The sequence below is a fragment of the Magnolia sinica genome, chromosome 3 (genome assembly GCF_029962835.1).
Source record: "Magnolia sinica isolate HGM2019 chromosome 3, MsV1, whole genome shotgun sequence".
Classification (NCBI taxonomy): domain Eukaryota; kingdom Viridiplantae; phylum Streptophyta; class Magnoliopsida; order Magnoliales; family Magnoliaceae; genus Magnolia; species Magnolia sinica.
In genome coordinates, this window is record NC_080575.1 from 99,287,931 (window position 1) to 99,312,821 (window position 24,891).

Consider the following 24,891-nt stretch of genomic DNA (forward strand, 5'->3'; position numbering starts at 1 on the left):
GTGCAAGTTCACTGGTCTTAATGGTGTCCTTAAAGTTTCAAAAGGGGCACTTGTGGTTATGAGAGTGTAAAGGCACGGAAACCTTTACAGGTTGATCACGAGCATTTCAATAGGTGGAGTGGCAGCGGTTGTTGCAGATTTCACGTTTACACGTATGTGGCATGCTCGTCTGGGCCACATGAGTGAGCGGGGTATGAAGGTACCATCTGATTGTTGTTTGATTCTAGCTTTTAAGAATTCTGATTTAGATATATGCGAGGATTGTATATATGGTAAATAATTTAGATTATCTTTTAAATCTAGAAAGCATGTATGTAAGTGAGTGTTTGATTATGTGCACTCTGACGTATGGGGGCCATCACTAGAGGTTTTCATTGGGGGGTCGTCATGGTTTGTTTCATTCATTAACGATTACTCTCGGAAAGTTCGGATTTACTTCATGAAATATAAATCTAAAGTTTTCACCATATTTAAACAATGGAAGACAATGCTGGAAAAACATTCAGGGCGAAAAATAAAGGTTTTAAGGACTGACAATGGTGAAGAATTTACTTCCATTAAGTTTAATGAATATTACAAGGATGAATGGATCATTAAGCACATCATAGTGCGCCACACACCCGAACAAAACGGTGTGGCTGGGCGGATGAATTGAACTCTCTTGGAGAGGGCCCAATTCATGTTAAGTAATGCTACGTTAGGGAATGACCTATGGACAGATGCTGTTAATACGACTTGCTACTTGATGAACTGGTCTTCTTCTACAGCAATTGAATGTAAAATCCCAAAGAAAGTATGGAGTGGTTATAAGATTGATTACTCAGATTTATGCATATTTGGTTGTGAGGCTTACTCTTATGTACCGTCAGTTGAGAGAAATAAGTTAGACCATATAGTCAAAAAGTACATCTTTGTTGGCTATAGTGTTGGTATGAAAAGTTACAAGTTATTCGACAAGGTCACATACAAAGTTATCACTAGTCGTGACGTCAAATTTGATGAAAGCTCCTTATTCCACAAGAATGATCAAGAAGAGCAAGAGGAACTGGAAATACTGATCGTAGACGTACAGATTGACACATATGATGCTCAGGTAGAGACAGATGCGCAGACAGAGGTACAAGAGAAGGTGGAGCAGCTACCTGTGAGAAGAAACCCACCACGTGATCGTAGGTTATCGGCAAGATATAGGGACGACTCTAATATTGCATATGCCCTCATTATAGATGAGGGGGACCCGTCTACTATTCAGGAGGCTCTTAATGAGCTTGATGTAGAAAAGTGGACAATGAGATGGACTCGTTGCACAAAAACAACACATGAGTGCTGATGGAGCTTTTAGTGGGCTGAAAAGCGATCGGATGCAAGTGATTATTCAAAAGAAAACAAGACAGATACAAAGCAAGGTTGGTAACGAAGGGGTATGCTCAGAGAGAAGAAATCGACTTCATAGAGATATTCCCGCTAGTGGTTAAGTAAGTATCTATCAGATTCATGTTGGCGCTGGTTGTCCAATATGATTTCGAGCTGGAACAGATGGATGTCAAGACTGCATTTCTGTTTGGGGAGTTGGAAGAGCAGATATACATGAAACAACCAGATGGTTACAAAGTTAGAGGGGTAGAGAAAAAATTTTGTAGGTTAATGAGGTCGTTGTACGGCCTGAAACAATCGCCTAGGCAGTGGTATAAAAAATTTGATTATTTCATGTTGAGTCAAAAATTTATTCGGAGTGAATACGATCACTGTGTCTATTACAAGACACTGAGTGATGACAGATTCATCATCCTAGTATTGTATGTTGATGATATGTTGATTGCCAGTTATGATATGTTTGAAATCAATGTACTAAAGAATCGGTTATCAGGAACATTCGAGATGAAAGATCTGGGGGCTGCAAAGAGGATTCTTGGCATACATATTAATATAAACAGGAAGAGGAGCAGGATTTGGTTATCATAGGCAGAATACCTTGAAAATGTGCTGATCAAGTATGGGATGGACCAGGCAAAGCCGGTGAGTATTCCCCACACGGCTCACTTCAAGCTTTCCTCAGAACAATGTCCTAAATCAAACGAGAAAAAGCATGATATGTCTTATGTGCCTTATACGAATGCGGTTAATAGTTTAATATATGTTATGGTTTGTATGAGATCAGATATTTCACACAGACAGTCGGTATTGTGAGCACTCAGTAGATACATGTCAAACCCTGACAAGCAACATTGAAAAGTAGTGAAATGGTTACTTCGATACATTTGAGGTACAAAAGACTATGTCTTAACTTTTGAGACGACATAGGCAAAGTTGGTAGGGTATATGGATTCAGACTAAGCATGAAGCATGGATTCCAGAAAGTCGACTTTGGGATACTCGTTTGTTCTAGCAAGTGGAGCAATTAGTTGGATGTCGAAGCTTCAGTCCGTATTAGCCCCAATTGATGAATCATGCCTCTCAATGGATTCAGACTACGCATAAAGCATGGATTTCAGAAAGTCGACTTTGGGATACTCGTTTGTTCTAGCAAGTGGAGCAACTAGTTGGATGTCGAAGCTTCAGTCCGTATTAGCTCTTTTCATGACTGAAGCAGAGTATATGGTAGTGATAGAAGCGTTTAAAGAATGTGTTTGGTTGAGAGGCATGATACATCAATTGGGGCTTCAGCAGGAAGTCGTGCCGGTTAATTGTGACAGTGAAAGTGCTATGAATTTGGCTAAAAATGCTGTTTATCACTCTCGTACTAAACACATTGATGTTCATCACCACTTTATCCGATAGGTGCTTGAAGAAGGAGGCGTGACTCTGGAGAAGATTCACACTAATATAAATCCAACAGACATGCTCACCAAGGTTGTTCCTATGGATAACTTCAAGTTCCGCACAACTTTTTTGGGCTTTGTGATGGCATAAAAGGAAGACGGAGTGTGCACGAGAAGCATTGATGGAGCTATAATACAAGGGAGAGATAAGAGAAGAGGACAATGAGCTATACGTTTGAAGATTGAAGACATGGTAGAGATTGTTGTATTTGATGTCTTAAATCTAGTCAGATACAGGGTCTGTCAATGTCACCTTCGATGGCATCGAACAGTGCTCGATCCCATTGTGTTTTTCCAGATTTTCTCTAGTTGGTCGCTGACCTATTTGGGCACTTTTTCGATGTCATCGATGGATGTTCGATTGAACCTCCAATGACATTGAAATTGGATCGATGCAATCGAGATTTTATAGAAAATCGGGTGTTGTCGTTGGATAGTTTGGGTGTTAGTTTGATGCCATCGAATAATAAGTTTCCATGACATCGAAGGACGTTCGATGACATCGAACGTTTTGCGTAGAATTTTGTAGATCCGTCGGATCTGCGAAATTTGTTTCCGATTTTGTTTGAGATTCTCCCATAAGCTATATATATATATATATATATATATATATATATATATATATAGATATGGGTGTAAATGGGATTGAGAGGTATTCCAAGGGTTTCCAAATAGTTATAGGGTTTCAAAGGGGTATAGCAAGGGAGAGATTCGAGGTTGTTCAAATCGGGTAAGCCTTCTCTCTTTATAATTTTTGCTTTCATAGTGAATTTCTGTCGCTTTATGCCGTAATTTTTTCACGAAAGGATTTTTTCACATTAAATCTTTGTGTGCTCCTTTGTGTTTGCTTGGTGTTATTTGATTGATATCCTAGATTCATCTCTATGTGATTATGCCGTTACCCAATAGATATCCCAACTACATCACACAAAGGCGGATTACAAGCAACATGAAAGGAAAGAATTCTCAACAATTAAGGATCGTAGAAAATCTCCAACACAACCCTTAGAAAAGATAATAGAAGGAATTGATAATGTGAATGGAGCTTCATGAACCCAGATGCAGAGATTTCGGTGCTGGAAGACTCTTATTCTTCTTCTTTTGTAAAATCCCCATTCTTTTCTTCTTCCTCTTATTTTTTTTTTCAAGAAAGAAAACATTAAATGTTGCTCTAACTATCTTTAAGCAAAAGATAATTTTCTCTTATTTTAGTTGCTTGGCCAAAAGACCAAAATACCTCACATACATGTGGCATTAAAATGCTACTTAAGCCTACACATGTGGGTCCAACTCAACATGAGGGATTCCAACAATCTCCCCCTCTCGACTCATGAAGAGGGTTCCGCTATGCCCAAACTTGCCATGCTTTTGTAAAACTCATGCTTGTCTTTAGGTAAGGCCTTGGTCATCATATCCGAACCATTCTTGTTGGTATGAATCTTCTCAAGTTGTAGGAACTTTTCTTTAAGAGCATCTTGAATCCAATGATATCTTACATCTATATGCTTGGACTTGGAATGGAGACTTGGGTTTTTACTGAGGTGGATGACACTTGATTGTCACAATAAGCAACATAAGTATCTTGCATCAAGCCAAGTTTTTGAAAGAATCTCTTCATCTATAACATTTTTTACAAGCTTCTGTCACTGCAATGTACTTAACTTCTATAGTAGATAAGTCTACACATTTTTGAAACTTAAATTGCCATGACACTACTCCCCTTGCAAAAGTAAGCATATACCCTAATGTGGACTTTATTGAGTCAATGTTGCTTGCCATATCTGCATTAGTGTAGCCTTCTAACACAGGCTTACTACCTTCAAAGCATAAACACACTTTGGATGAACCACTTAGACATCAAAGAATTCATTTAACTGATTCTCAGTGCTCTTTGCTAGGATTTACAAGAAATCCACTAATAACACCAACTGCATGTGTGATATCGGGCCTCATAAACAACATGGCATATATCAAACTTCCTACTACCATTGAATAGGGAAATTTCTTCATTTCTTCTTTTTCTTTCTCACTTGAGGGACTTTACTTACTTCTTAACTTGAAGTGACATGTAATTGGAGAATGGACATGTTTTGCCTTATCTATATAGAACCTTTAAAGTATTTCTCAATGTACATTTCTTGTGATAACCAAAGCTTGCCAACCTTTCTATCATGAGAGATCTTCATGCCCAAAATTTATTTTGCGGGTCCTAAGTCCTTCATAACAAATGACCTGCTTAACTCAATTTTCAACTAATCAATTTTTCCAATAGCTTGACCATCAATCAACATATCATTAACGTATAGCAAAAGAATAACAAAATCACCATAAGAAATGTTTTAGTAAATACATAATAATCCGAAGTGGTTCTTTTATATCTATGTGATCCACCATAAATAAATCAAACTTTTTGTACTACTACCTTGGGACATGTTTTAACCTATATAAACTCTTCTTCAACTTGCATATTATGTGCTCCTTGCCTTTGACTTCAAAACCTTTTGGGTGATATATATATATCACAATGAAGGAAAGATGTCTTGACATATAGTTGCTCAACCTCTAGATTCATACTTGCAGCCAAACCCAATACGACTTGTATGGATGACATCTTCTCCATAAGTGAAAAAATCTCATCAAAGTCAATGCATTTCTGTTGCCTAAATTCTTTTACAACCAACCTTGCCTTGTACTTTGGTTGTGAGTTATTCTTTATAGTCTTCAATTTGAATACCCACTTGTTCTTGAGTACTTTCTTGTCACTTGGTAGCTTCACTAAGTCATAAGTATAGTTTTTATACAAAGAATCTATTTCCTCTTGCATAGCTCTTAGCCACTCTCCTTTATGTTAATCGGTTTAAACTTTTTGATAGTTATCAAGTTTACCCCCATCTGTAAATATGACATACTCATGAGGTGAGTACCTCTTAGACGGTTAGCTTACTCTATTGGACGTTCCCAACTGAGGCTCAACTAGTGATTCTTGATGGGGCTGTTTTCCCTGTTCTTCATGTTCAACATCACCAACTATTTCGTATTGACCCTATACATCTCTTATATTATAATGCACTATGGGAGGAGGAATTGGATCTACATCAATAAGATCATTAACGCCAGACTGGGATTTTCAACCTTTTCAAAGTTTTCAATTGTTTGGTTTTCAAGAAAGACAACACTCTCACTTCTGATCACCTTCTTATCAATTAGATCACATAACCTATACCCAAAATTTTCATCTGTATAACTCAAGAATTGCCTTATCATCAAGTTTGGACCGCTCATCTTTAGGAACATGCATAATTGCTAGACAACCAAACACCTTTAGTTGTCATAGGAAACATCTTTCTCGGTCCATACCCATTTTGTAACATCTACATTTAGAGGAGTTGAAGGAGATAGATTAATTAAGTAGCAAGTGGTTTGCATAGCTTCTTTCCAAAATGATCTTGGCAATTTGGCTTGTGAAAGCATACACCTAAGTCTCTTAACAATAATGTGATTCATCCTTTCTGCTATACCATTGTGCTATAGAGTCTTAGGAACAGATTGCTCATGTCGAATTTCATGACCTTTACAATACTGTTCAAATAACCCAATATATTTACCACAATTATCTGTACAAATACACTTCAATAGTTTACCTATTTCCCCTTCCATCATAGCATGAAAATGCTTGAACACATCCAACACTTGGTTTTTTATCTTCAAGACATATGCCAATACCTTTCTATAATATTATCGATGAATGTAACAAAGTAAGAAGCACCGCCTAGAGTATTCACTTTTATAGGACCACAAATGTTAGAATAAACCAATTCCAAAACATCTATTTTCTTTTAGAGAGGATTTTTGTGAAATGAAACTCTATGTTATTTTCCAACCAAGCAATGAATATAACTATTTAAATGCATACCTTCTATATTGGGAAGGAGTTTCTTCTTGGCAAGAATTTGTACGCCCTTCTCACCTATATGACCTAACTGTTTGTGCCATAGATTAATAGAAGAATCATTCTCTGTATTGTTCATCTTGGCTATGACGCTTGAGCCTTATATAAAGTGTAATATATCTTGCCTCTACAAGAGACCCTTTTGTAAGCCTACATTGGCTACCACCAAAATGATTATTGAAGCCTTCTTCATCCAATTTTCCTGAAGAAATTAAATTAAGACAGATTGGATACATACCTCATATCCTTGAGAACTAACATGCAACCAACATTGATCTCAACATGCACATCACCCATCCCCACAATTTTTGAAGAGCTATTATTACCCATCATCACAACACCAAAGTCTCCTAACTTGTAAGATGTGAAGATGTCCTTACGAAGAATAGCATGATATGAAGTTCCAATGTCAATGACCCAATATATGTCTTGACATGTGAAACTGAGACATATGCTTGTTCACAACCGAGAAGATAATAATATCACCATCTGAGACAACCGCAGTTGTGTCTTTATGTTCTTGCTTTTTTTTCTTCTTTACTTTCTTGTGCTTTCGATACTCATTTTGGTAGTGGCCTGGCTTGTCACAATTATAACAGTCAACATTATTTATTGACTTGGACTTGCCTTTTGACTTCTTATGGTAGTGCGGTTTTCTGTTTTTGCTTCTCCTGTATTTTCGGTGATCATTGTAATAACTACATCTAATGTGGAGTTAATTAGAGACATCACTAAGGTCTCCCAACTTTCGAGTAAAGAATTGAGTAGTAATAAGGCCTGCAACTCATCATCTTCATAAAAGAGAGCTGATTCACAATACTTTGTATTTCATTCAAATGCTCTGCAATTAAGCTTCATTATTTATATCACAAACTTCCCAATCAAGAATGCATTGTTGCTCGTGGTCTTTCTCTCATACAATTCTTTTAATTTCTTTCAAAGTGATGGTGTTGAAGTTTTTGTAAACACGTGATGAAAGACACTATCATCCAACCATTTCTAAATTAACCCAACGACTTTCCGGTCCGGTTTCTTCCACTCATCATTATTCATATCTTTCGGTTTGGCCCGAACACCTTCAACGAGTGTATAGAAGTCCTTACAATACAATAAATCTTGCATCTTGGCTTTTCCAAATGATTCAATTATTTTTGTTCAAACTAACAATTTGACTTGTGCTTGCCTCCATGATTCACACATGAAATAATTATAATCGACCCGAAGCTTTGATACCACTTATTGGGAAACCACAACTTTTTCTTCTATGTGCAAATCAATGAGATTAACAATATAAAAGATTTAGTAAATGAAAATCATATCTAACACAGACAAACAAATTAGCAAACATGTAGGATGCAAAAGACACCAAGATTTTTTATGTGGAAAACCCTCCGATGTGAATGGAAAAACTAATCCAACACAAATTCATTATAATAAAGATAATGAAAGTACAATCATCAAGAGACCTTTCCTGGATATCTCAACTACATCACCTAATCTCAAGCAACATGAAAGAAAAGAATTCATGGCAATCGAAGAAACCGACATTGTGGATGGATCTTCACAAACCCAAATGCAGATATTTCGGTGGTAGAAGGTTCTTATTCTTCTTCTCTTGCAAAATTTTCTTTTCTCTTCTTCTTCTTCCTATTTTCTTCAAGAAAGAAAACACCAAATATTGCTCTATCTCTTAGTAAAAGAACATTTTATCTTATTTTACTTACTTGGCCAAAGGACTAAGATATCCTCACACACGTGTCACTAAAATGCTACTTAAGCTCACACATATGGTTCCCACTCAACACGAGAATAGACCCCAACATTTAATTCATGCCATTTTTACAGTATACCTTACCTGATGAATGGCCTGGATCTCTAATATATGTTCCACATCCTAGCACAAAGAGGCTTCGTTGAATTAAGACTTATTGGAATTCAGGACTAATACCCCATGTATGACTGGAAAGGAAAATTGAATTGGTTTGGACATTTACTGTACTTAAAAGAGAAACATTGATACTCAAGCAGACTGTGATGGATGATACGGCCATCCACGGCATAGAAGTAATTCAAATTAAACCGTCTAAAGTTGAATATTATTTGATTATCTGACAATGGGATAGGTTGACATTTATTGGACAATTAAAAAAATAAATGCAATTTTCATATTTCAACAAACAAGTGTCCATAGATAAGAGATTATGATTTTTCAACCAATTCAATTATGGGACTGTGGCTAATGATGGATTGGATAATTAAATTGGTTTAATTTGAATTAATGTATGCCACCTGTACAATTTCGGAATGCCCGCATATAAAGTGTAATACCCTGACTTAGTATCGAATAACTCCCTGAATGATAATTGTAATTCAATAGATAGTCCATCCAAACGCACCCCACAGATTGATGGTCTCCACAAGTTTCATATACCACCTGGTTGTAGGATGCACTTCACATAACGCAGTGAATGGAAGAAATAAAGGACCGCTGCCAATGCGATGAAGTGTAGCCAACTCTCTTTAGGTGGCCTAATTTACCCAATTTCGTTTTAAAGACCATCTCACAAATTCAACCGCTCATCACCACCGTACATGTAGCACGGGATGATCCATGCGGCCCACAGATAGTGGGCCGTAGTAAAGCAGTGAAGGCCATGATCTGTTGGCCGAAGACACATCACTCCAACAACTGATCACTGATCACGTGTGTGCTGAAGATTGGGCGTGGCACAATTTCAAACTGTCTCGCGGGACAACTTCCGTTTTCTGTTTTACCTTTCCTTTGATACTCGTGCAGAGTAGGATGGATGATACGCAGGCACTTACAAATTACAAAGAAATTGAATACGTTGCATACCATTATGAGTGTCAGTTTGGATGAATCAGATTGGTGGACATTTATTGGACGGTGTAAAATGAAGGCATCCAATGGTCCAATTTCAACAAACAAGTGTCCAAAAATCAGAGACTATGATTTCTTAACCAATATGATTTTTGGGATTTTTATTTAAGTGTACTATCCTACATAATTTAGTCTGTTTACTTTGAGTTAAGTTATGCCACATGTACGTGTTCGTTTAGAGTGCATGTGTATCAAGCGTCTGCCAGAGTATCGAATAACTACAACCGAGAAATTTACAACTGCGTATTCCACCTTTTACCTACTGTCTTTTCTACACGCTCTCAAACTAAAACCATCTGTACGGACACTATTTGCAGACGAAAATACTTTCGTTCTTAGGTAGCACGGTGAAACATATAGCTACGGATTATAACCGTAGCTATTGGAGACACGGAAAGTTCATGATTTATAATAGCTACGGTCGTAATCCGTAGTAATATGTCACGGGTATTTTCGTTTGCAAATAGTATGTCCGTACAAAATGGTTAGTTTGAGAAAATAAAGTTTGGGAACGTTTATAAAAGACAGTGTGTAAAAGGTGGAATGGACGGTCGTAAATTTCTCCACACCTAAAACCGCGTTTTCAACTGTCCTCAACCGTCCTTAACTAATGCTTTTAAAAAAAGGTTCCCAAGTGAGAGTGATGTTTCGTGTGACGGTTGGTACACAGACGCTGAGAAATCACACGTGTCACAGAAATAACTTGAATCAAACCGTCAAAATGATGGGCCTCAATTTCAATATGCATAATAATTAAAAATTATGCTGATTTAGCTTTCTAACTGAACGATTGATAGATACAATAGGACGGTAGAAAAGTCTCAATGCTTCCATTACAACAAACAAATGGATACTAATCAGAGGTTAGTATATTCAGTAAATATAATGTTTTTATGATCCATCTACATTGGGCCTTGTGATTTGGACGGTTTAAATTGAGTTAATTTGTCCCATGTATACAACTTCTAAGTGCCTATGTATGAACTTTCACAGTCTGCAAGAGTATCAAATAACTCGCCGTCAGAAGTTATTGACGCATGCACATCTCCACCACACGTGGTATGAGTGACTCAATCCATCGCCATATACGTAGTAAGGAATGGAGATCCGAGACTGTTCATCAAGTGGCCCCTTCATGGATGCCACACGAATCAAAAATCACATCCTTTGATGATCCTCTCCATCAATTTGAAGATCAGCAGTTGGATGGCAAAGATGTACTGCATCCCGTCTAGGGGCTACTAGATGGACGGTCTAGATTCACCATTGGCACTGTCCTAGGTAGTATGAAGCTTGTTGGAGTTGAATTTTTTTGTATTTATAAAATTTTGGCCTTGATGTGGGCATCAGATGGTCAGTTAAAATAAAAAAAAATTCAGCGGTCAAGATTCTAAAAACAAATGTTCACTAAACAGATGTTAGAAGGGTGTAATCAATCTGATTTTTGGGTAATGCTCCATCTGAAGTAGGGTCCACCATCTGGAAGGTTTTGATCAGCAAGAAAATGACGTTTTCAGCGGCTGGCGTCCATGCGTATGGATAGTAATGCTACGTCAGGCAGAACATCAAATGCTGTTATCTTTTGGAGCGGATTAGGTGCGGCCCCGGCCTTACCCAAGATAGTGCGCCCTTACCGTGGGGCCCACCTTGATAGATTTAATCTATATCCACTCCTTCCATAAGTTTTTCCATATCATTTTATGACGAAACAAAAAAATAAGAGATCTAGATCTAATGTTGATCATACTGCAAGAAACAGCAGTGATTGAAAGGTCCACCGCTAAAAAGTTCCTAGGGCCTACCGTAATGTTTAAATAATGTTTATTATCCATCCAACCTTTTGATAATGCCAAAAAAATATGGATGAAGGTAAAAAACAAATATTATATTGATCCAAAATTTTTGTGGCCCACAAGAAATATTTAATGGCCAGTCACCACTGTTTCCTTTAGTATGGTCCAACTGAGATTTTTATATGGTTCATTTTTTGGGTCATATCATAAAATAATCTGAAAAATCAGATGGACGGCGTGGATATGGAATAAATAATCAAGGTAGGCCCCACAGTAAGGGCCGCACCGTCTTGTGTGATGCCGGGGGCCGGGGCCTGGCCTCATTCTCTTCTGTTATTTTTACCTCATTTCAACGGTCATGACTTCCTCCAAAGGCTGTACACTGCATTCCGGTTTTCAGTCTGAACAAGTGGGGCATGTGGGCCAACCTTTCACTAATCCAAACAGTTCATATAATGGGCCCCAAGATATGATAATCCAAACAGTTCATTTTATAATAATCTAATTATTAGATTTTTTTTTTTTTTTTTGGATATTTATTGGACCATCCAAAATGTAACATCCAACGGTCTAATTTCAAAAAACAAGTGTCCACGAATCAGACATTAGGACAGTTCAAAAGATCTTATTGTCAAAATGTAATTTTAAAGTTTTACCACTTCAAATGCCTACGTATGAAGCGTCACAGCATATAACGCCATTTGAAAATTCGGAGGATTTCTTCGAAATCAGAGATTACTTCCCATCGAAGGAATCCTACTCTCTCTCTCTCTCTCTCTCTCTCTCTCTCTCTGCTACTTTAAAACGATATAATTTTCGATTTCCGTTGTACACATCATCTCTTTCTAGATGGGTCTGGTGTATCAAATATTCCAAATTCTGTGCTGAAAAGCCAGAATCCTCTCATCCAAAGATTCTTGAAGCCAGTCCCAAAATTCAATCTCTCTTCTTTTTGTCGATCTAAAAACAGGGATTCTAGGGTTGCTGTTACTCTCCTATGTCTTTAGTATGAGAAGAAAAATCAAATTCTAATTAAAAAACCTATCAGAAGTCGAATTCTAGGGTTTCTAATCTGTGTAGTGAGAAGGTAGAAAAATGGGGCAGCAAACGTCCAAAGAGGAGTTGCTTTATCAGCAAGTCAGCTATGGAAATGTTGAAGGGATCAAGCTTATCCACAGCGAGGGTGGGGGTCTCGAGGTAACCTGGATTGGATTCTATGGATTTTAATGTAGTTGTGATTTTCTTGATCCTGATCAACTTCAAAGTAGGTTTTATTTCTTTTCTTCGCATTATTCATGATTGATTTCTGTTTTGAATTTTCCCACGGTGTAATTTTACTCGGGTGGTTGTATGATTGCATGATACACAACTCGGTTATGGGGTGTGCATGTATGTGTCCATGGATGAGGAAATTTACATTGCTCCACAAATGTGGGGCCCCACATTTTGGTGATTAGGTTGAATTAAGATGGTGGCCGCTGGGGAGAGATGTGTTGGTTTGACAAAATAGATATAGTAGAAAATTAAATTTCGGAGACGAGATTAAAATGGAAATGGAAAACAGGGAGAGCTAAGGCATGTTACTGTCGTTGTCTTAAAGATAGATTTTCCCCCACAAGGATCAAATCCTTGAAGCACTAGATCTCAGTACCTCCGTTCTTGCGATACTACAGCTCTCCCTGATGATGGATGGCTTGGATCAAGTGCACGCACGATCAAAGCCACCTAAAACTCGAGTTGGCTCTCTGATTTGCCCACATAGAGGAGTAGAGAAGAATAGAAGAATAGAAAGAGGAGATTGAAAATTTTCTATTGCTGTGTAAAATGAAATGGTAAAACAAAAATCTTTTTAAAGAGGATACCAAAGAGGCAATCCTGTCATCAGGTTGGCCATACGTAGACGCAAGAGCAGGATGTTAAAAAAGAATTGACTGGTTGTCACAGTCAATGTACATGTGTGGCCCACCTGTGTACTGGACTTTCCTGATTTTCAGGCCATGGCACAGACATGGTGGTGCCGTCAGATGAGCAGTGTGGATTTTGCGCATGTGCAACACGGTCATGTTTGGGGAGAGAAGGAATTGAGATCCGACTCTCATGAGCAGACATGGCAGGGGCCCATGGTGTTCATCTGCTGGGCCCACTGTGCTGGACTCCTGCAAGAGAATTCCCCTTCTGAACCCCATTGCAGCAGGTCATATAGCATCAAGACGCTAGAATCCATCTTCTGCAATACCTGTACATGTTACAACTAGTATGATGAGTTCGTTTTGCCTATGTAGCAACTCAAGCTCATCAACATGTGTCATTCCACTGAGGCCCACATGCAGAGTTGTTTGAGTGATCAGAACTGTCCATATCTTGGGTGCTAGTCCAGACATAACATAGTAAGAAACGTGTGCTGAATGGATGATTCTTACAATTGATATCTATAGCCGAATGTTGACCAATGTAAGGAATTTTTTTAATGGTTCATATTCAACTCAATAAATCAAAGGTCAGGATCATGTTTTCTGCATGATTATTGGAATATAGACCATTTAAAATAAAGCCTAGAGGATGGATTCTGATTATCCAACCTTCTTTGCATGTAGGCTCCATGGGGATCCCGAGTCATGACACAGATAAAATGATTTCCTATTATGAATGACAACACCCTTTATTAGAGCATGCATATAGCCTGGATGTCTACACATCTCCAAGACTTTGATTTGTGGACACGTGTGGAGGAAGTCATGTGATGTTTTCGATTTTCTGCAGTGGCTTGATAGAGAAGGTAAGACCCCTCTGATTGTCGCATGCACAAAGCCTGATCTTTTTGATGTTGCCAAAACATTGATTGAACTTGGAGCCAACGTGAATGCTTACCGTCCAGGTAAGAATCTCATAATTCCCTTTGGTTCTGCTTTATATACTTCTTGTTATTGGTTCTTGTTTTCTCAAAGAATAGTATTTCAGTTCCAGTATGATTTCTTGCAGTGGGTTGGCTAATTCAGTTAGAAAATTCAGTTTGCACTGTGAAGTTTCTGCTTTTGGCAGTGGATGGGATCAGCTCTGCCAAAATTGCTAGTAGGAGCTGTTCTTTTCTCACTTGCCATTTGGGTGGAGAAAGCTGGGAAACAGGAACCTGCCTATTGTGGTTTTCTGTTTTGCGGAGCTGCCTCAAACATGTATTAGATTGGTTCTGTGGAAGTGCGGTCCCAATCCCAATTTTTTGGGAACATCAAAGGCAGTTCTTTGGACACCCATTCCATTGATCAAACTACTGCCACATGTGGACTATGGAAGGCGCTGGTTCCTTATTATATGTATGCTTATGCCATGTGAGTGGTATGAGCAGATCTAGAAATAATCTATAAGGCCATGCAAGTGCAGTAAATACCATGTTTTTTTTTTTTTCATTGGTAAAAATACTGTGGGCTATTATCATGGAATTTTCAAAGATCCGTGCCAAGGCTTTAACGGAATCTTGTTTATAAGCTGATATTACTTTGTGATTCTGTCTTTACTACTTGTACACTATGGTAAGCTCAAATTCTACACAAGTGGATTTAAGGCTGGTTCCAAATGCTTGCAGACAATTCCCTGGAAGCACTCAGTAACCGTGCTTGCAATACCATTGACCACTGTGGCAGTGTGTAGATCTGATTATCCGATTTTCAGTATATTTTGCTCTAAAACAGCTGAGAACAAATGCTGAAATACGATCTAAGCTACTTTTCCTTTCTCCTTGATCAACTAATAATAACATTGAGAATGAGTTTAAAGTTGTACCTGATAGTTCTAGGGCTTATTTTTCTTTATGTATATCAGGGTTTCGTGCAGGAACTCCATTGCATCATGCTGCAGCGAGAGGCCTTGAGCAGACCGTTAAGTTACTTCTTTCTTATGGAGGTACATATTATTTATTTCATATTAATTTTGAATTCTGCATTTGAGAATTTGAGATGAGGAGTGGACTCTGGATTATGAGTTTTATACCCAGTTAAGCTTTTCAGCTATGTTGCTGTTGGTGATATTGTTTTAACGGATGAATTGGTGTTGAACATTTCAGCAAATGCTTTAGTAATGAATGATGATTGGCAGACCCCTCTTGATGTAGCTAGAGCAAAGGGGCATCCCAATGTCGTCCGTGTCATCGAGGTATGCTGGCAGTCTGTAAAATCTACCAAGAGTTTGCGACTCTATGTTTAATAGATGTTCCGCTCTCTCCATGCACATGCATGGCCATGCACTCTATGTATGGTGTCTTCAGCTTAAGGCATTTTTCTACTAAATGTTTCCAGAGTCGCATCTGCTTATTCTCGGGTTGGCTGCGGGAGCTTAATGGGCCGGGCTTTCTTAAAGCATTTGTTCCTCAATGGGTTTCACAGAAAGTGTGGGTGTCATTGAACTGTATTTTCTTCATATATATTTATGGTTATACCTTTTCCATTTCTTTGTTTTTTTTGTTTTTTTTTTTTTTCTTTTGCTTCATATAGTTTTTGTCTTAGTATAGCCAAATGATTTTATTTGCCTCACAGTAACTGTGAGTTCATCGCTATTTTCGTAGCTAGGCAGTTCCTAATGCAAGCAGGTAGACATTGACGCTGATTAACGTTGAATTATTTTCAGTTGGGCAGTGGTTATCCCCCGTGATTCGCGTAATCCTTCTAATCCTCAGAAATTTGAGCTTGCAGTATATCCTGATCCCCAGGTATCATGGAGCACAATTCTGTTTTCTATTTGATTTTTCTAAATCTACATGTTATTCCGGTATTTTGAGTCATATGTTGCATAGACACTTGAAAAAAGGGAAAACATGAAACTTACTGCTTTGAATCTGTGAATGGTTGTGAGAGTTTTGGAAATTTTCAATTAATTTTGAAATGGAAAATTTAAATATTGATACTGTGCCAAAGATGAGTGATAGTTCTTCCCAATTCGTGTAAGTCTAGTTGAGCCCAGCTTGTGGGGTAAGGCATATGCTGTTGTTCATTTTTCGGTGATCTTATTTTCCTTATTCTACTTCATTTACTTCATTAATGGCACCAGTTCTGTCAATTAGTAGGTTCTTATGTTAATTGTGTATTGTATTCCATTGATAATGAATAGTTTGTATAGATTCAATTGATGTCTATAGATTGCTTTTCTGTTTGTCAAGATAGATTGTAGGGAGAGGACATATTACCATATTTGGGTATATGCATTTCATTGTATTATGGTAATGGCCTATAAGGCTATGCACTTTTTTGATGAATGGGAAGCCTATCAGAAAATATTTATCATAAAAAGGACATTTTCCATCCCTTTTTCAACTAAACGAAAAATTCTTAGAAAAAGGTGTTTTTGACGTCTTTTAGAAAAAGCCTATGATTTTGAATGAAATATTTAGTTAAATTTTTAGAGATTTTTAATGACTAAAGCACTTTATCTAATTTCTCAAAATAATATCAATTTTCTTTTTTGTTTTTTTGTTTTTTCCACATCAAATATCAAGGCTCAAAGGGAAGAGCATGTGGGAAGGCCAAGCGGAGGAAGATGCAGAAGGAGAAGGAGAAGAAGAAGAAGAGAGAATCAGGTGGGTGAAAATAAAACATTGGAAATTGGAATAAGAAAAACAAGAAAACTGGTAACATGAATGTTACTGTATGTGATTATGATAGGCATTTCTTTTGCTAATATTTTCAAATCTTGGCAGAAAAATGTTTCAGGCAACAAAATACATGGAAAAAAATGTGTTTTTATTGCTAGTTTGTCTGACATGCTTCTTAATATGCCAAATGGAACCGTACCCATTATTATTACTGAAATTAATTAGGTTAAAAGGTAAAAGGAGGCATCAGATAAGCGGCAAAGAAGATAGAACACAAAAGGAAAACCTTGTGGCTCCTTTGACTAAATTGTTGGTTACTTACACCATTTGCCAATTGTCACCTGGATCACTGTTGGATATTTTAGTCCCAAGGATAAGTATTAAAAACTGATATATTTCAATTTTAGTTAGACGATAAAGAGCCACTATTTTCAGATTTTTTTTTGAAGGATAATTGATCTGCGCTATTTTCAGATTTTGAGGTCTCTCTCTCTCTCTCTCTCTCTCTCACTATACAAGACTTTCCTTTGGCCTTTTTTCTGATGCAATGTATATTTTTTTCTTTTTATAGAAATTTATATATTTTTTATTTAGTTGTAATTTTTCTGCAGATCAATTTAGTAATTAAATTCTGCATAGCTGATCACAATCTTAGAACCAATAAAGAGAAAATCAAGCATGGCTTTAGTTCAAACTAAGAACTGAAAGTGGGCTGGATTTGCTCAAACTTGTACCAAATTTTCAAGTGAAAGATATCTCAGCTCGTTGCAGCCTGCACTGGTCTAGTCTAGAAAGCAAATAATAGCTCTTTCTGTACCTTTAAGAAGTGCCACATTCTGTGCTAGTTCTCTTTAAATTTTAATTTATACAGTAATTAATAGTCATTCAGGTCAGCTCCAGCATTTCTCTAATTTACTGAGGGCTCTTGATGAATGAACAGATTGCTCAGCCTCATACAGTTATTAAGCTTTGGAAGGCTAACATTGAGGAACCAGATTTTAACCAGTCAGATCCTTCACTGGTTATCGTTGACAAGGCCAACAGTGAGTTCTCTGCTCCAAAATGTTCTCTAGGAATCCTTTTCTCGCTGACATATGGTGTGGATTGAATTATTGAAAATCAATTAGAGTCATCTATATTTCTGCTGAGAAATTTTGTAAAAGTGTGTCGCGGTGTACATTCTCGTACTCTGTACCAGTAACATGATTTGAAATCCACCTTTAGTGTTCAATTTTAGCACTTCTACATGCATAAATATAAAAAGTTCTATTTCATGCAGTTATTTATTTATTTTACTATTATTATTATTCTTGGATGTGAAATTTATGTTCAACTCTTTTTCTTGTCAATGATATTGAACTTTGATTTATATGAATCCTATACAGAATCACGATTTAAGTTCTTATCTGCAAATGAGGGTGACAAGCAGCAACTTGAGTGGTTCTATGACGCCTGCAGAGGAATGCAACAGGTATCACCAAAGAACAAGGGATTTGCAAACAATTAACTTGATTCTGTTACAAACATTTCATACTAGCATATGTGCAAATATATATACATTAAAAAGTTTGCAAATATTAATGGGTAATGATTCTGACATGGGTAGATGGTGCTTGCCGGCCTCTTCTTTCAACCCCCATTTTTTGTTTGACAAATCAGACAGCCAGCATTTATGTCAGATTCAGAAGTGGAAATATTAGTAGTTGGCTGTTTAGGAAGCTGCCATCATTGATTTCTGCATGCACTGCCCCTATGATTTTGGGAAGGCCACTTAGTGCGTTGATTGAACATATATCTCAGATTCATTTCCATCCCCATTTCTCTGTGATGGGTTACAGAATTCCTGAACGCATATAAAATGGGACCCACTATCTATGCCCATCCTTCTCGATTTGCTTACTCCCAGTTTCCATTGTGGGAATTGTGGTACATGAAAGTACCATTTCAGTTTTCAATATGGAAATCAGGGATATTTGAAAGTCATTCAGGTGGGTGCAGATATCATTTCTCCAAATGAATTCAGACGCACATATTTGACCTGTTCGAAAAATGACGGAATGTTTTTCCTTTTGCAGCTCAACATTCCAGCAACAGAAACAATATCAGCTCCAGAAGATGCAGAGTATACAATGAACTTCAGTGGCTCTCAGTCAGCTACTGAGGAGAGTCTGCTAAGCTTTCCTTCCGACTCAGTTTCAAAAACAAGCCACCCAAATGGTTTGGGTAACTCCATGGACAATGCTGGCCAAATTGGTTTGGTCCCACCAGATGGACCACCAACTTCAAAGATTAGTGGCAGTGGCTGGTTGGATGAACCATCTACTAGTAGTACCTATAATGGATGGGGAGTGCCTGAAGTAGTTGGGCCAAGTGAAAATCCAGATCAAAATCACCAAAGCCAGCTAAGTACACCTATCACTGTATCAATTCAAAATAATCCTCCTTCAGCTCCACCAATTCCTGGGGAAAGCTCAGATGATGGTCCAATCGTATATCCAACCATCGATTCCAGCCCTGTCGATGTATCCATGCCAACTGTGGAGATGAGGCCAGCACCAAGCAAACTAAAAGAAGATGGTGATGCTTCTGCATCATGCGTGATTTGTCTAGATGCCCCGAAAGAGGGGGCATGTGTCCCCTGCGGTCACGTTGTTGGTTGCATGTCTTGTTTGAATGACATCAAAGAAAAAGGATGGGGGTGCCCACTTTGCCGTGCTAAGATCGATCAGGTTATAAAGCTCTACCATGCCTGAATAATGAAGCCAGAAATGCTGAACTGAGTTTGTTCAGAAAGATCGATCAGGTTGTAAAGCTCTACCATGCCTGAATAACGAAGCCAGAAATGCTGAACTGAGTTTGTTCTGAACCTGTTTGAATCTAAAGGTTGTACAGATGGTTCTTTCGGCTGTGTTGTATGTTTTTATCAGGGAGGATTTTAAGAGGGGTATTTCTGGGTGTTATTATGTGAAGGATGGTTTTGTGTGGGATGGGAGTCAGTGTTGGATGACTACCATCCAGGTTGTTCAAATGATGGCGCCATTATGGATTGGAGACACCTCCAAAATCTCCCAATTGGCTGATCCTAACACTCTTCTTCGGCTGTGTTTAAATGTGGGCCATTGGCTGTGTTGTCTATTTGCAAGCCATTGATTAGGTCGCTGGGACCTAAGGATCATCTTATGGAGGTGATATTGGGCCATGACCCTTCCATCATGTTCTGCCAGGTTTGTCATACGCTCCATTCTCTCAAATAGCTATTCACAAATTTTCAAGTTTTCTTATTGCGAAAATTACCTTGATATTAATGTGAAAATTATTAAAATTTTAAATAATTCATTATATACTTTAATACGTATATCTTCAAAATTGTTTACAAATTTATAATATTTTCAAGTTTTTATTTTACTGAGATCTGCCCAATTACATCCTGAGAAAAAGAAGATTTGTTGGAGTGGCAATGGGTCGGGCTGCAGCTGGCCCTAAGCCCTCATCTGGCTCCCCATATAGCTGGCCCTATAAAAAGAAGGGTAAACAGAGTTTGAAAATAGTCCAAATTAAAAAATTTTGGGGGCATCTCCTCCATCGATGAGTAGTCTATTCACACACATGTATTTATTTATTTTTATTTTTTTATCTCAGAAACATGAGATCGTATTCAAATATGCTTTTAAACTACGCATGTATAGTGAAGGGGATGGCTCACAAATGTCTTTAAATTATCCATTACTATCGGGGGGTGAATTGATGACGGGCCAACAGGTGGGGGTGGGTCATTGGCCTTGCCCTGGCCTAGATACTGGGCACAGACATGGCCAAGCCCAGATCTTGGGCCAAGTTTAATTAGAGCTGTACACGTGTTGAACTGAGTCAAGCTTGGCCAGTAGCTAACCCCAGCTCGAACTCAGCTCGGCTCGGCTTAGTCCTCGAGCCTGACTGGCCAGCTCGGCTCGGTTCGGTTCGATCAGCAGCTTGGGCGAGTTTGAGCTGAGTTTGAGCCTATGCAGCGTTTTCTCAAATACATACATCGCATCTTCAACTTTTCTATGAATGCAAAACAGTAACAATATCATACAGGTGTTTCATCAAACACTGGCGGGCAACATCAAAGTCATGATTTGAGGGCAATTTTATAACCTGAAGTTTGTCTTTTTGTAATGATTTGTTTCATATCCATTCCTTCCTCTCCACTAGCTGATCTCACAGAAAATGTTTGCACACGAAACAACACTTCATTAATCATTTCATCCAACACTTGGCGAGCAACATCAATATCAAAATAACAGAGTCACCGAGTTGATTCGATCCGAGTCAATTCGAGTTGAGGTTCAATCCGAGTCAAGTCAAGCTTGGGCAAGCTTGAACTCGGCTCGAAATTTTTTCAAGCTCAAAAAATCAGCTTGACTCGGCTCGAACTCAGTTTCGAACTGAGTCGAATCAAACTTTTTCGAGTCAAGTTGAGTAAGCTAACCGCAGTAACTTGTTCGCGTACAGCTCTAAGTTTAATGACCCAAGCCCTACAGGGAAGGCTGACCAGCCCGTTGCCACCTCTAATAAGGGCCTAATAAATGAGCTAACATGTTGCATACGGATGACTGGTGGAGTGTAAACAGTGATTGGTGAACATGTGCAACCAACTGCCCGAGTATGACCCAACATGACCGATTGTGGATTGCCTGTGATCCTCAATTGCAGGAACTCCTGCGACCAGGAGCTAAGTGGGCTCCATCGTGTTGTTTGTGAGAAATCCATCTCATCTATTTATTTTGTGGGCTCATTTTAAGATATGAGCCCAGAAGTAAGGCAGATCCAAAACTCAAGTGGCTCACACAACAGGAAAAGGTGGGGATTGAACGCTCACTGTTGAAACATTCGTGGGGCCATAAAAAGTTTTGGATCAGGCTATAAATATTTTGTGTTATCAGTTCATCCCAATGGGGATGATCTTATGAACAATTGGGATGGCATGTAAACATTATTATGGACCCCAAGAGGGTTTAGTAGGCATCTTGCTCTACCAAGAGATATTAACGATTGCTATCGTATCTCACATCAAAAAATATATTTCACTACTCAATCAAACACGAGGCCATACATGTTAATGAATGCCCCTATTTAGTAAAACGCGTGCAATTAGGTTTAGTGCAGGTGTGTCAAGAGTCATACTTGACTCGAGTTTGATTGAACGTGTTGTGACCCTAGGTGCAGAGATAGATTGATTAAGACTGAATTCGTGGGATTAGTCGCCTTCCCAGCCACCTATTGTTGTAGGTGATATGCAAGGGGTGTGGTTTATCCTTATGGATGGGAACTTTTTGCCCAACGATGATTGCAGGCTTTGTATTTCTTAATAAAATAATGATGGATGTAAAAGATTAAAACTAAAAAGGCTAACGATGTCAATTTTATTAATTTATATTCAATGATCAATACAAGCAGCATATAAATAAAATAAGAAGATAAATAAATAAAAAAATAAATACCTGCGATCACCTATATAAAAAAATAATTGAGACGGATAGTCAACAAGATGTGATCGATAGTTTGATCTTCTAAGTGAGGACTTAGTCGATTGAAGATCTGACGATGGTAAGTCATGGATATTTATAATACTATTTTTTTTAGACACACACTTACACCCCATGCACACCAATGCACTCACACCATAATGGGTTTTCATCATAATGGGTACTCGAACTCATGACCTCATGTTAAAACTCATGCGAGTCTACCATTTAGGCATGAGTAATAACTTTTATATATATATATATATATATATATATATATATATATATATTATAATACCCTTAAGCATACGGCAATGATGGCATTAGACAATAGTGATTTAAGCTAGCTTAAATTCCAAATGTTCTGCAACGTGGCTAGATAAAAGTGGATGAACTAGACTAAGATGAGTAGCGTTGCGCTGTGTACAAGAGGTTGTATTTGGCGTGGGGTCCTGAGCTCTTCATTGCGTGCTCCTTATATTGCTTGGGAAGTGGCAAACCTTAGTTGAGTTCCTTGTTGGTCTAGGATCTTTAATGATTATGGTGCGAAACCATTTTCAATCTTCCCAGCATGGCTAAAGAGATCTCCGAGGGTCATGTATCAAATCATTTTCAAATCTTCTTGCCAGCATGATTGCATAAATTCATGGACATCACAGGATCAATCTCATTAGACTTGGATTCCTCATCGCTCTTTTCATTTTTCATTTGTTTTGATAAGAATTTGCTTCTCGAACATTCATAATCATCGTGAAAGTGCTGATTGTTTCTGGGAGGATATCCCAATTGGATAGGATTGTGTGAGATGGCCTTGCCGCGCATATCCAGATCGTGATATAGGATCCTTATCTTGGTGGGCTTTTATAAACTTGTTGAGCATACTGCCTCAATCACACGTGACACTCATGTTATGACTATGTGTCACTTGTCATAGTGTCTTGTCTGCAGGCATGCGCACGACTCTATGTTGTTCTACTTTTGGCAGGTGACATGTCACCAAAGAATATAGAGCAAAAGATATCCTTCATAGGATTCCGTCCACCATTTAGTAGGTGGTATTGACATGTGGCGGAATTTTATAAGTCCATTTGGACATGCCAGGACAGGTGTAAACAGAAGTAATTCAAATTAAAATATGGTTCCTGTTCAGATGTATCACGAACAGAAAATGAAGATTATTTTATTATCTGACTATGGATAGGTGGGCATTAAATAAAAAGGCAATTTTCTTATTTCAGCAAAACGACTGTTCATAGATAAGAGTATAGGATTGTTCAACCAATCTGATTTTGGGACTGTGGTTAGCGATTAGATTTGATAATTAAGTTGGTTTAATTTGAATTAATGTATGCCGCCTATACAATTTTGGAATGCCTGCATATAAAGTGTAATACCTTGCCAGAGTATCATATGACTCCCCAAATAATAATTGCAATTCAATAGATGGTCCATCCAAACGCACCCCCCTGATTGAGTTTCTCTACAAGTTTCATTCACCGCCTAGTTGTAGGGTGCACTTCACCAGAAAGGAAGAAATAAAAGACCGCTTCCAATGCGATGACGTGTAGCTTACTCGTTTTAGGTGGCCTAATTTACCCAATCTCATTTTAAAGACCACCTCGCATAGTCAATCGTTCATCACCACCGTACACGTAGCACATGATGATCCATACGGTCCACTGTCGGGGGTCCGTATTAAAGGACGGTCACAATGGACGGGTTAAAACAAAGCAGTGCAGGCCATGATCTGATGGCCGAACCCACTGGACCATCACCCCAACAACTGATCACTGTATGCTGAAGATTGGGTGTAGTACAATTTCAAACTGTCTCGCGGGGCAACTGTTTTTCCTTTCCGTTGACAGACTCCTCTTTCAAGTAAGGGCTATCAACGGGCCGTGCCTGGGTACTCTCAGCCCGGATCAGGAACTGTTTCGGGCCGGCCTTATTCAAAATTCTGAGTTTTCAGGCCGAGCCTGGCCGATGAGACTAGGGATGGAGTGCTCACGTGGTGTGGGTGCGTGAATAGAAAAAATAAACTGTTTTCCCTTTCCTTTGCGCTTTGACACTCGTGCGGAGTGTGATGGATGATACGCATGCACCTAGAAATTACTAAGAAATTGCATTTTTCGCATAACATCAATTCAAATTAACTGTGATATCATTTTTGGGGTTTTTACTTAGTTTAATATCCTACACAATTGATTGAATCGGTTTACTTCGAGTTAACGTATGCCACATGTTCGCTTGTTTGAAGTACATGTGTATCAAGTGACATCTGCTGACACTGTCGAATAACTTCCCACGCCTGCAATATCACCTGCTCTCAACCATCCTTAATTAATGTGT

The 24,891-nt window shown here is 38.3% G+C and overlaps 1 protein-coding gene across 4 annotated transcripts; it reads left to right on the plus strand.

Annotated features, from left to right (window-relative positions):
• Positions 1–12,127: 12,127 nt before the first annotated feature.
• Positions 12,128–20,007, plus strand: LOC131240386 (putative E3 ubiquitin-protein ligase XBAT34). 4 transcript variants are annotated; one of them, XR_009168728.1, is made up of 12 exons: positions 12,129–12,660; positions 14,224–14,338; positions 15,277–15,357; positions 15,518–15,606; positions 15,750–15,841; positions 16,078–16,159; positions 16,943–17,023; positions 17,979–18,081; positions 18,424–18,509; positions 19,114–19,767; positions 19,842–19,921; positions 19,970–20,007. XR_009168728.1 is itself a non-coding variant. In XM_058238577.1 (11 exons), the coding sequence occupies exons 1-11, from the start codon at positions 12,559–12,561 to the stop codon at positions 19,863–19,865; spliced, it is 1,497 nt and encodes a 498-aa protein (XP_058094560.1). In that variant the 5' UTR covers positions 12,128–12,558; the 3' UTR covers positions 19,866–19,992. The 4 variants fall into 4 exon arrangements, 3 of the variants coding, with proteins under 3 accessions (XP_058094560.1, XP_058094561.1, XP_058094559.1); XM_058238577.1 differs by having other exon boundaries at positions 12,128–12,660; positions 15,289–15,357; positions 19,842–19,992; XM_058238576.1 differs by having other exon boundaries at positions 19,842–19,992.
• Positions 20,008–24,891: the final 4,884 nt, after the last annotated feature.

Bases quoted from the DNA above. Each gene is read 5' to 3' on its own strand.
- LOC131240386 (XM_058238576.1), top strand. From the start codon at position 12,559: ATGGGGCAGCAAACGTCCAAAGAGGAGTTGCTTTATCAGCAAGTCAGC. The intron at 18,510-19,113 runs GTATCACCAAAG...TTCCTTTTGCAG, and splicing joins CCTGCAGAGGAATGCAACAG to CTCAACATTCCAGCAACAGA. The intron at 19,768-19,841 runs GTTATAAAGCTC...AAGATCGATCAG, and splicing joins GCCGTGCTAAGATCGATCAG to GTTGTAAAGCTCTACCATGC.